General features: G+C 39.7%; 1 protein-coding gene across 4 annotated transcripts in view; it reads right to left on the reverse strand.

Annotated features, from left to right (window-relative positions):
- The window catches only part of RSU1 (Ras suppressor protein 1), a 223,674-nt gene that overhangs the window by 125,104 nt on the left and 84,917 nt on the right, over positions 1–13,653 (reverse strand). For 3 of the 4 annotated variants that reach the window (XM_084871373.1, XM_084871374.1, XM_084871375.1), the window contains exon 8: positions 473–605. The exons of the other annotated variant lie outside the window; for it this stretch is intronic. In XM_084871373.1, the coding sequence (XP_084727499.1) occupies positions 473–605 (133 nt within the window). The remainder of the gene's footprint in view (positions 1–472; positions 606–13,653) is intronic. 4 annotated transcript variants of the gene reach the window in all.

Raw genomic sequence — 13,653 nt, forward strand, 5'->3', positions numbered from 1 at the left:
CTGACTCCTCCTCTTTTTCTGCCCTTCCTTCCATTTTCTCTTAGAAATAATTCCATATCCCCAGAGTAAAAACTGCTCTAGAATAGAATGGTGTGTTCTAGTATTCTCTATTCATTTATAACTGTTTAACAATTTTGTTCAGAACAGCTGTTATATTTGCATTCAAAGGAGAAAAAAAGTATGTTCTGATCTTAATGTGTCTGACCAATTTTCTTAGTGTCATGAATATTCAACTAATATAACAACTTAAATTTTCTAAACAAACTTGGTATAAATTCCCTTTGATAATATCAATTAAAATACTCTATCACTACAAGACAATTACTACATGAGGTTATTAATAAAACATGTAAGAATACTATGAATTAACTGCCACCAAGGCAACAACGTCACATGATAGTTTTAAAATGGCATAATTACAAATACTATAAAGCCACAGTGTACTACTTTGGAAAACAACTAGTCTACTTACTACTTATACGTCTCTGAACGGATATATTCAAAAACGTGGGACACGCCAAGTTGGAACTGGTCAGCAATCGGGGTAACCCAAGGATTGTTCTCTGCTTTGAATACTTGTTTCTGACCAGTCAGATCCAGGTTTCCTGAAAAAGATGGAGAAGAAAAAGATGAAGGCCCTTTCACCCTACACAGATCAGGACTAAGAAGTCCTGAGTAGTAACTACAGCACAAGCCTAAGTACCTTTTGGTTCACTTGATTTGTTTTTAAAAATTGCTTACCCCAAGTCATTACTGATAAACAAGTAATTAGTACCATAGACCAAGAAATGAAGAACAAGGGAAAGAAGGAGGGAGAGAGGGAGTAGAGGGAAGGAAGTAGGAAGAAGGTAAACCTGGAAGGAATTCTTACATAGGTAGTATATGCTTTATTTTTCCTAGTTATTTGCTACAGAGACTAACTAAAATGACCCCATCCAAAATGAAGTGTTATTAGAAGCTCCTGAAATTCTGTATTGACAATGTGAATCACTGCTTGTTCAACCTGATCTAGATCCATCCGATCAACATCACCGTTTTTTATCAGCCAAAGAACAATATGAATGAAGATAAAAATACTGCCCAAATAAAATTATTTTATTTTATAATAAGAACATCTCAGAATCAGCACCAAATGGATTTAATTAACATGGTTATCACAGAAACTCACATTTGTATAGTCCTCATCAGTTTACACATTCAAAGCATCTCTACATTTGATTCTCCAGCAATCCCGAATCCACTTATTAACATCACTTTACAGGTGAGTAAATAGAAATGTGTGGAAATTGTTAACAAGATCAGAAAATGACAGTGGGGCTATGAACCTGACTCCTAACTCCAAATCTCATATTCTTTCTATAAAGTCTGGTGATATTATCAAGTTACATCAGTCTAGATCAGGGGTCCTCAAACTTTTTAAAGTGGGGGCCAGATCACGGTCCCTCAGAGAGCTGGAGGGCCGGACTATATGAACTACTAATTCCTACTGTAACACCTCGGCTGCGCTCACTGCCCAAAAAACCTGGCGGGCCGGATCAGACTCCTCTGCGGGCCGCATGTGGCCCGCGGGCCGTAGTTTGAAGACCCCTGGTCTAGATCAACTGAAGATGAGTTAATGAAGTAGCATCAAAAAGCCAGTAAGTGCCATCATCTGTTGATGATCAGTCGACTATTTTATTTATTTATTGGTATACTGAAACATGGCAGTGTGTGAAAGAGCTTCCTATAACTTGTCTGCTTATGAAGGGACAAGGACAGAGAAGCTAGTGGTTTACTTGATACCAGCCTCATCAAAGGTCTTTCCCTAAAAGTCCTACTGAGGAAGTCCTTTTCGGACTCCTGATCCACAATCTAAGGTTTTTTTAAACACAGACATCCAGCAACTATTCTTCCCAAGACGCAACCAGAGTAAGATGATTTGTCCTATTCTGGGGTATTACTGCAAATTCTGTCAAACTGATAATTCAGGCTAATGAAAACACATTCTAAGATGTAAGTATATACCATGAAGCACAAAATTTCCTAGGTGATCTGACTTTTAAAAATGAAAACAAATTAATATTTTTATGAGGATGATGAAATATTTCTCCTTAAAACAAAAGAACTGATTCTTTGAATTCATATTCTTTTTGTTATATGAACCTGTAACTATTTAAAAAATGGAGAAAGAAAAGACAAATATAAAAGTGATTACAATTTCATAAAATGCTTTTAAAGAAAACAGATACTACTAAATATCAAGAGGGAGCAATTCATGGTGGTGTTTCCAAAGCTACTTAAAATCTGTTGGTGTTAAGAACAAAAATAAGCAGATACATTTCTCTCCAAGATTATCAATAATGTCAGTTTCCTCATCTTAATGGTTAAACATCATTAGTCAGATATTTAATCATTTGGGAGATCAATGGGCTTTATTCTCTAAACTAGGGGTGTCGAACTCAATCAGAGAAGAGGCCAAAATCTAAAATCCAGCCTAAATTGAGGGCCGAATGGTTTACTGAACAGTCATAAACTGACAATGTCATAAACTGACAGCGGAGTGCAGTGATGACAGCGCGGTGCGGGCCACATTGCAAGGCCTGGCGGCTGGATTTGGCCCGCGGGCCTTGTGTTTGACACATGTGCTCTAAACCATGAATCAGAAAACTGCCTAGTGCAAATGAAAATCCAAGAGTTGCACCAAGTCTGCTTAGTTGGCTATCTTACCTGGGTGTGACCTTGCCTTTTATCTTTACTTAAAGAGGGAGTTTTTAGAATAAAACCGATCTGCTTAAATTTCTGTATAATTCTTATTTTCTCTTGGATCTCAACTGCTATAGTATATGTCCTCTCTTCCATATCATTCATTCTCCTATTACTTCTTTTTTTCCCCATTTCCACTTTTCCTAAAAATGAATATAATAGAAATTACTGGCAAAGTCTTCCATTTAAGAAACAAGTCTCTTTCTAAAGTGTCCTGTTTCACATGCACAGTGTCTATATGGCCCGCTCTCTAGGAAGCGTGGTCACTGAGAAGGGCTGTGTACCAGGTGACAGTAAGCAGGAAGCGCGCTGCAGCAATTCACTAATCAGTTGGGCGTGGAGGCTCTAGAGATGAGCACATCATCTCTCTTAAAACCTTCATCTAATTAACAACATATGCTTACATATGATCATCTTTCCGCTTCTAAACCCTGCCCACCAACATCAGCATGGAATCAGCTATGAAAACTTACTAAGACCTTTGGAAAAATATATGCAATTTAAAGTGGAAAAGAAATTAATTACTTCCTAAGCAAAAAGGATCTCCTTGTTGGTGGCTACATGTGACCTAAACACCTTTGCTCCTTACTCCCCAAAGTAAGTCATCCTAATGAGAAACACAGTCTAAATTCCTAATGGGTAGAATCTCATCAGCTGCACATGCTTCTGGGACTCGCATCATTCACACATTACGATGAATTAACCGAAATGGATGGCTTTCTTCTTAACATCTGTTTCAGATGGGGACACGAGAATCTGATTGTTTTACTCTGGGGAAGAAGAGAGGAAAGAGCGATGACAGCTACATTTGGAACACAGAGCATTCCTCACCATGCTGCATATTCAGGGTACTGGCTCCGCTAAGAGCAACGGGGATCAGGGAAACACTCGGGGAAAGACCTTACAGACAAGCCTCAGCTAGTCCACATCTGTCCAGGGATGACTTCCAGGGGACAGTGAGAGAGAGAAAGAGAACTCTCTTCCCTCCCAGTCAGGCCCAATAATCCAAAAGTTCAGCCATGTTACAAGTGATGCAGGTTGTAATTATCCTTGAATTTAAGGTACAGGTGCACATTCCTATGGAAAAGAAGAGTCTGTACTCTACCAACTGCCTGCATACCCACTTTGGAATGTGCACGGCCTCTTGTTAACGTATTAACAGCGTCTTACTAAGCCTGCAGCCTTTTGGGTAATAATGCTCTAAAAATTATGTACTCAATTCTACGCTCCCTGATTGTAACACATGGAAGACAGAGCTAGGGGAGTAATGCCAAGAAAGGTCAGCCACGTTCTCGGGGGCCCTTTTGTCTGAAGCCTCCAACCCCCGGAGATCTGTCAATCCCTAGCAATGTCTCTATTAAAGACCTGTCAATGGAGACAGAGGCAGCATAGGGGATTGCTAATGACTCCTGCTAACTGGAGCAGGCAGGAAACGCTAGATGCGAGCTGGACACGCTCCCTTCAGGCAAAAGGAGTCTTATACTGATGTCTGAAAAGTCAGAGCACACAGAGAGGCCCACAGGCTCTTCATGAGCATTTTCAATGACATCACTTCAAACACATCTATAACTCCAGCTGTTTAGTTTAGTCTCAAACAATGCTACATAATCACATTCACAGGGATGTCTCACAGTGACCAGAAATAGGGAGCCTAATGGAAAAGAATGATTCAGGTTCACTGGGAGAAGAAGAAAAAAAACCCAAACAATAGCTTTGTCGTTGACAGTGAGTGTTTTTTAACAAAGAGCAATGAAAACCGTGTTTAATGTCCATAGCAAACATTGAAGCAGGCGACTATTCCAGATGACAGAGATGGAAACCGTGCAAGCCAAACCAAGCGCTGCCTCTTCAGAGTTATCACTGGCTTGCCGTAATAGGGCATGCTTATTTTGTTTTTCAACTTAATGTCACTGGTGGAGAACACAATACCTGCTTCTGTGCAGCCGTAATCCTCCAGCCAGCTATTTGTCTCTGGCTTTCCTGCCTCACTCAGCACCAGCCTGGAATGCAGCCTTTTCAGAAGAGGGTTAATATAATTAGAGTAAAGCTAGGCCATTATACTGTGTGAAAAGATGACACCCGTCTCATATTGGCCTAGCAACAAGTTACCCTTGCCTCAGCAAAGCTCATCTGTCAGCTGTCAGAGGTAAGTTCCCTTTCAAGTAATAACATGCAGGAAGCATCTCACCCCACCGTCAGTCGGGCTGCAATCGCCAGAACTGCTGCATGCTTCAGTGCCTCTAGTTAGGAGCCCTCACCCATCTCCTTTATTAGAAGCCTGAGCAGCGCTCCGGTGCTGTTCTAACAAGGATCAGGCAGCAGGATTAAGCACTGTGACAAAGAGGATCTAATAAGCTAGAAAGTGGTGCCCCTACAGCCACGCTGGCTGCCTCCCAGACAGAGATTCCCTCTGCGCACTCTTCAGCGGGATGGCCCGGCCACAGGGGAAGCAAGCCAGCGCCGTGATTAGCGATGACCCTCTGACCGATGCTACTATGAAGATCATATATCACTCAGAGGCTTATTCTGCAATTGCAAATTGGATTTTCCATTTTATTACCTGCAAAAGGACCACATATGCTTCAAATACAGTAAGCTTTGCCGAGCGACTGTAATTTTGTAAACACTAAATCATGCAAAACAATCAGTCTCCTTGGGAGTTATAAATGTGACTGAATGCAATAGGCAATTGCATTAATAAGCATGCTCATTTTCACTTATAGAAACTGGTTGTTTTCATAACTACATGATTAAGAATTCTACCTGAATGTTCAAAAATCCTGAAACATATGGCCAGTAACATTACTGATCACATATTAAGCAATTAAGGGTGTCTGGGCAAATTTTTTCACATCATCAAAGCAGGAGTTCCTTCCCTCCTAATTCTAAAATATCACAGAGCTCTTTTAAAATTAATTCTCTCTATAAGCCCGGCTCTCTCACTCATAAAAATGTAAGGCCACGGCCTGAGAAGGTAAAACCAGCAAACCCTGGCTGAGTGGGCAGTCTATCATTAGATTACTAGATTTGCCCCAACCCAGGAATCATTCACCCTTGAAGGCATCTAGATGGGACGTGCTGACAGCTGAAAGATCACCCCTGCTCTGCAGTGAGTCCACACAGAAGCTAACCACTAATGACTCCCACACAAAATAAAAGCTATGTCGGCAGCTGCTCCAGATATAAAGAGAAGCTCTATAATTCTTATTACTAGGTAACAGGTTATTAATTATGGAAGTGCATGATTATAGAAAATAGCTGAAGATGGGAGGTTTCTACTTTTTCATTTCTTTAGCAACATATTTTACTGAGTAGAAAATGACCATAAGGCTTACAAAATGATACTAATAATAGTAAATGTTTGCAATAATAAAACAGTGGGAACAACCAGAATGTTGAACAGGTGAGACGCTGAATTGTATCTGCTACAGCCTTACAACAAAATGTTATTCAGTAATCAAAATGAATGAAATAAATTTGTTTGCATATACAGCCTTAAAAAGAGAGCTATAATTTAATTTAAAAAAACACACAAAGATTTGTTTTTTTTAAACTAAGTTTGCTATGATTTAATTTTGGGGGAAAAAATAGAGAAGAAAGAAATCCCATATATGTGTTTGAAGAAATACCCTTGTGAAAAAGAGAAAGACAGTAAGGATACATATCTAATTGTAAATGTTGGTTTCTTCAAAGAGGGGAAATTTGGGTGGAAAAGGAATTTGAACCAGCAGAATGAGAGGTAAACATAATTTCTCTTTTGAAAACTCCATGTGATTACAAATATGGGTTATTTTTTATAATTAAAAAAAAAAAAAAGAATAAAGTACACTGAAAGGAAACATACAACAACAACAACAAAAAAACACACAAATTCAAGACCTGGCCAGTGTGGCTCCGTTGGTTGGAATGTTGTCCCATGAACTTCAAAAGGTTATGGGTTCAATCTCCAGACTGGATGCTTCCAAGAGACAACAGATCGATGTTTCTTTCTGTCTGTCGTCTCCCTCTCTCCTTTCCCCTCTCTCTAAAATCAGTAAAACATATCCCCTGGTGAGGATTAAAAAACATATCCGAGATACATGGCACACACTAATTAATTAGTACAAAAGAGTGTGTTATTTACAGCGGCATCATCCTGCTGCAGTGAAAGCCATGCTTTATGGAAGACAGTCTCTGAGGCCCTAACAGGACTGAAAGCCTAGGTCTGAGGCTGCTTCTGTCCGCACATCATCAATGCAACCACAGTGAGCTGGGAGTCTCATGACAGCTCTCAAACTTACTCTGTGGGGAATTCGAGTCCACATTGTCATTCTGGCAAGTGTCTGCTTAGCCTTTCTGGCATCACATTTTTTTAAATGGGCATTTTGTTCATTTAACAATTACAGTGCATTGCTGCTTTATGAAACATACCTAAATGAAGTGTTACTCTTCTGATTTAGGCAGGGAGAACACGAGTTCAATAAAAAAAAATTAAAAAACAACAACAAAAAAACCACCCTGCCAAATTGCTCAAAAAAAAAAAAAAAATAGCATATGACTTAATGTACATGTTGATATGAAAGGGACCAGAAATATATTTACCAATGAGGAAAAAATAGTGTTTTATATAGTTTCCCTGGGACGTTCTTCCTGGCCATTTAGTATCTGTGTTCCATAATGGAATAGAAGGGACTCTTCATCAATTATAACAAAGCAGTGGGCACCCCCAACGCACATGCATACCACCTCAGTTACTTTATCTTGCAAGTCTCTTTCTATGGATATTAAATAATTCCTGTTTTAAATCTGATATTCATGTAGGATTTCCCAACCATTCTTCTAAATATGGGATGTCATCTTATTTTTGCTTGCCAGATTTTCTTTATTTATGTAATGCTATCAAGTAAGGAGAAATCCCAGTGGATCTGGCCAGGGGCCTGGTTCCTGATCCCAAGTACCTTCATGGACTTAAGACCAAGAGACTTTGGGTGAACACCTGAGCTTCCATTTCCTCGCTGGCCAAAGTTGTGAGGACGAACTACCCCTAAGCTCCCTGCTTGGACATGTTTTCTGAAATATATATTGTTATAAGCTTTTCCCTTAGCTTGGGACAGACAGCCAAAATAAGAACTCCCCTCCCCCCTGACCCGTGCATCCACACACTGACCCTCTATTGCATACTTTTACTCTATGTAAGAGACATAACCGCCCCATTGGCTGACACCACCACACTGGTCTCAGCCTGCTGTGAGAGAATGCAATCCATTTCTTAAACTCTCTCAGTGTCTCTTGGGCTGGCTCCTTTGGGTGTGGACCTAACAAGGATAATAGTACTAACTGACAGGATGGTGGACAAAAGCATATATACTGGTTTTGTAATCCATAAATCACTATAAATATACTATTCTTTATATTATTCATTATCCTTTGAAATGAGATATGCAAAGGAGAGATAATATATATATGAAAACAAGTTGCCTGAAACAGGGGTTGCTCAATAAATTTATAATCTCCTGAAACGGAATGCAAAGTATTTTGTAAGGTGGCACTCTTCTGTGGAAAGTCTCCCTCTCCCTCTTCCACCTCCCTACACCTTCATAAGCTTCTCAAAGTTCCATAATCAAAAGCAGAACTAGGAATTAATTTCATTTTTTAGAAGACTGAAAGATTTATGGGCAGCAGCAGTCCAGAGTATCCCTTATGGTTGGTCCCCAGAGTACACTTCCTCACCCTAACCCCCACTCCTCTCAAGTTCACAGTCCACAGGGACTGAGTTCAGGACATCTTTCTGACCACCTGCGATGCTGGAAATATCAGCACCGAGAAGATATCAGTCACCCAGTAAACAGGAGACCCAAAGGAGAAGTCACCGATGAAGAAAACATAAAAAGATGTTCAAAGTGTATCACTTCCTACAGGATCCAAGCAGCCTTCACCATAGCTGTTTAAGTTCAATACGTACAGGAATACCTCCTTCTATTCTGCTTTACAGATGTTGCATTTTTTTACAAACTGAAGGCCAAAAATATCTGAATTTTTCAATAATACTAGCAATTCTATTAAAGGTATCAAGAATAAACCCACAAACCAATGAATACTTACCATCGTTGTCATAAATACTATTATTTGTAGAACATGTATTAAGTACAGATGTCGTTTAGGAGCTTTACATTATTCCAAGAAGCCACAACTATCTTGCATGGGAAGGATTATTAATATCTCATTAAAAAAATAAAACACAACAATTAACATTCAGGGATGTTAAAACCCACACACAAGGTCACAAAAGTAGCATATGGCAGAGCTTGGATTTAAAGGATAATTAATCTGGCTCATCCAAAGCTCTGGGTCTTTCAGGTACATGACACTTACATAGTTCTTCGAATGTGAACAGGTACTGGAATAGTGCTGAAATAGTCAATAATATGCCATGGTGTAAAGAGCACTGTTGAAGCATTTCCCCCTTCCTTACCTCTCAACAGAGCCCAGAATTCTAGCATCAGAATCACTTTCTTAGAGCCCAAAGCCTCAGTTGCCTCCAGGAATTTTCTTTTTAAATTAAAATGCCCTGGCAGAAAAGCAAGTTATGGTGATAACACTGTCACTGTCGTGACTGTGAATATTTTTAACAGGGGTTTAGAGTGAGGAAGTGTTAAAAATTTTGAATATATATTTAAAATATTTTTGCAGCAATATAGAATATGCACTTCCCTATTAAAGTCAAAACACCACCCAGTCAAGAAATTATTTTGTTTAAATTAAAACTAATTAAATTTAAAATATATAAATTTTATAGTTTTTTAAAAAGAATAAAATATCATGTAATTATACATTCAACAAATGGTTATTTTGAAAAGAATAAAACTTCATTTAGTCAGAACTGTTTAGGAAAATCACTACATGATTATGGGAACTGATTACCCAGTGGGGAATCTGATCACGGGAAAAGGCAGGATTGGTTTGAGCCTGGGCAGGGCACTACAGATAAGCTGTCAGGGACAGGTTAAGGGCAATGCCGGGGCCAGGATATTAATGTTGGGGGCAGGAGTGGTTTATTTTTAAAAATGGGAACCTCTACATTATTGCAGAGAAACAGCTATGATTCCTGTTTCAAACTATTTGTGGCTAATTATAAGCACTTCTGAAAGGTCTCACATGTTTCTGACAGTTTTCAAATGCTGCTTTTGGGGAACGCTAGAAATGCGAGGTAATGGGATAATGCCCCACTTCACTCCCATCTTCTGTCACCTCCCATCACACCACGTGAAGACCTGTCTAACCAAGCACTCCTGAGACTGAGACTCCTCCCTTTTCACCCAAATATACACTTTGAGATTCCACAGATAAAGGTAGCTAGTTATCGATATAAGGAAGATAACTAGTCCTATGTAACAATCCTATATAATAAAGAAGTAATATGCAAATCGACCCTCATGCCCTCACACAAGATGGCCACCCTCATGTGGTCAAAGATGGCTACCTCAAGATGGGCAGCAGGGGAGGGTAGTTGTGGGCGATCAGGCCAGCAGGGAAGGGCAGTTGGGGTGACCAGGCCAACAAGGGAGGGCAGTTAGGGGCAACCAGGCCAGCAGGGAAGAGCAGCTGAGGGTTACTGGGCTGGCAGGGGAGCAGTTAGGTGTCAATCAGGCTGGCAGGGGAGTGGTTAGGGGTGATCAGGCTGGCTGGCAGAAGCGCTTAGGAGCCAGCAGTCCCAGATTGTATGAGGGATGTCCAACTCCGATTTAGGCCCCATCCCACAGGAAATTTGTCTGAGGGGCTCTTGGGCAATAGAGACTCAATGAAAAATAGAACTTTTGGACAGGAGCAAAAAAACAGAGGGGCAGGGCCAGCCGGGAACAATTGGAAAAGTAACTAGATTGGGTAGAGGACATGAAAGGCCAACAGAAATAATTGGGAAGAGGGTCCAATCCAGGCAGGAAAAAGTTAGGAATTTGGGTTGTATAATTTGAATGGTTCTTTATCCTTTACCTTTACAAGAAGATAAATGGAGGATTAACAAGAGTCTCGGGGCAGTGCTTTTAGAGCCTGCCCACCCTCTAGGTCCTAGAGAATGTATAATTCCCCTTAATTCACAATAAAATCTTACCATCTCATCTAAAGTTATCCATACAAGCTTTTGGAATTCTTTTCTCAAGTCACTACAAAAGTACCTATCACATTCATCTGCAACAGACAGGTGAGCCAGCCAGGAGGGAGAAGCAGCTGGAGTGGTAAGATCTGGGCCTGGAGACCCATCCCCTGCATCCCTGTCCCCACCTCCATTTACCTCTGCCTCTCAGTCTCCTTTTTCCACATTTAGCCTCAGGTAATTTCAAGCCACAAATTGATGGTGGGCATGGTCAGGCATTTAAATGCCCTTAAGGCACCTGCCACCAAATAAAGAAGTCTCTTTGTGAGAGGATAACTGGTCAGGAGACAGGCCAGATGCACAAGGATGCCTGCCAGGATCAAGACAAACTCATTCACTGTTCACCAAAGAACATAGTTCACTGGCAAAACTCAGAACCCAAACCTCGAGTCAATCCCTGATAGGATTACTTGGAGGCACTGGGAAGTTCTAACCAATTTCTTTCTAATGTCATCTCACTCTCCTTGCTTCACCTCTGCTGCCCTGGCTGACTGGTATTTTAGTTCAATTTAACCCTTTATGTGGGGGTCCCACATTCCTAATTTTTGCAGGAGGTCATGACAAAGTTGCAGTTTATATCCTTTTTGTTGTATATGCCCCTCCCAGCAGTTCCCTCCAGTGGCTGAGAGGAGCAGAAGGGTCACCTCAGGACTACCCTCAGGTCTCTCTCCCCAGAAGTCCCTAGGAAAGGGCATATGTTACACCTGTGGGAGCCCAGACCGCTGGAGCCAAGAGTGTCCTGAAAAGGGCCACCAGAGCAAAAGCCCAAAAGACACCTTGTCCCATGCAAGGAAAAGGGCGCCTAAAGAGGAACCGTCTCCTGTCCCCAAGGAGGAGGGGAGGGCCCCGCTCCACAAATGGTGCCAGGGAGCTGAAGAGGCTCAGGGTCCTCAGAGATTCCCAGAAGAAACATCAACATCAAAGGGAGGAGCCATGGTCATCCTGAAAGTATCAGGTAAGCCTGTTCTATGTTTAATTGATACGGAAGATGATTACTGTCTTAACCTCTTATTTTGGTTGTCTTAAAAAACTTGCTCCATTGTGGGGATGGAGGGAATAAAGTGTTCAACATATCCAGATTTTTATTTCCAAATTATGTCAAAAAAAAAACAACAACAACTTCTTAGCTAAGTTCATAGGAGATAAAAATGCCAGACAAGCCAAAACCTGTTTGGCTCAGTGGATAGAGCATCGGCCTGTGGACTGAAAGGTCCCAGGTTTGATTCCGGTCAAAGGCATGTACCTTAGTTACTGGAACATCCCCAGTAGGGGATGTGCAAGAGGCAGCTGATCAATGATTCTCTTATCTAACTCTCTATCCCTCTCTCTTCCTGTAAAAAATCAATAAAATGTATTTTTTTAAAAAATGCCAAATGCAGACTGATTCAATCAGAGTGAATATGAGTACATAAACTTAATAATCATCTTAATAACCTCCCCAAATGACAACTTACCTTTTTAATGCCTATCATTCAAAAAAAGTATGCCAATTTTTCAACCAATAGGAGTAATACTGAAGTTTAAATGGCATTGTAATGCATTAGTAGCACTTGCTCACATGGAAGTACGAAACAAAATTAACTTTATTTTTTATTTATATATAAATACCCTTGAATCCAATTTTATTAAAGTTTAAGTAAGGGATCAACCTACTACACAGAACCTAAACTTAAGTTATATGTAAAGATGGCTTGTTTCGGCTTTGCTTCCCACTCTAGAGCTTATATTTTTATTACTTTGGTGCCATGTGTTACACTCTCTGAAGAGGCTGTAGATGGTAAGAGTGCAGATATTATGTTACATAAAATATGTACTGAGATAATTAAGAATTCTGAGTGACACAAATGCTAAGTCTCCATGAAAAAACTGCAAAAATGGTAACTTAATTTCCAGTAAATTCAAAATTATAAACATTAAAAAGTGCCAAATGTTTTTTTTAAGTTAGGTATTAGCAAGCTATTTTAATATATTTTCATAAAACTTATTTTCATTTATTTTCAAGTTTAACAGCAAGAGCTGAGAAGAGACAATGGAAAGAAAGAAACATTTATCTGAAAGTAGTATCTTCATGTGTGTAAATACACATATATTCACCCACATCCACACAGCCTAGTGGATGTGTGGATGTGGGTGTATATTGCAGAAATACAATAAAAGCAAACACTACATATTATTGCAGAAAGAATGTAGTGGGAAAAATGTAGAAAAAAAGTTGATGTTCCTACTTTTGTAGAAAACTATGTACTTTTTTTGGTATAAGGGATAAAAGGCCAATAAGTATCCCAAACTAATATAGACAATAATATCTTATTCTCTGTGCTAATCCAGAGTTAAGAAAAGCCCAGAGACATAAATGAATATGTTTAAAAACATTAACAATAAGGCTTAAGAAAAACCAAAGCAAAATAACTATGTTGCTCAGAGAAACAAGTCTACCCCGCTTCCCGAGACAATTCACCAGTCCTCACATATGAAACAGCCTTGCCTATAAATAACAGAGAGAAAATGGAGCTTTACCACGCTCTGGGATTCGGGTGAGGAGGATTACATCATAAATTTGTTCCCAGTATTTTTGGAAAGCCAACTATCTTGGGTTAAAAATATAATATACTGTCACAGTTAACACACAATAAAAAAAGGAAAGTACTATGATATTCTACTCAAGAGAAAAACAATCAACAAATACAAAATCATCTTCAATATGTAAAGTTGTTTCAGAAGCTCAATTTATTTACTTTAAAAAAAAAAAAAATAGAGCTCAAATTATTAGCCAAGCCCTGGTG

This window comes from Pipistrellus hanaki (assembly GCF_964339955.1).
Source record: "Pipistrellus hanaki genome assembly, chromosome: 1".
Classification (NCBI taxonomy): domain Eukaryota; kingdom Metazoa; phylum Chordata; class Mammalia; order Chiroptera; family Vespertilionidae; genus Pipistrellus; species Pipistrellus hanaki.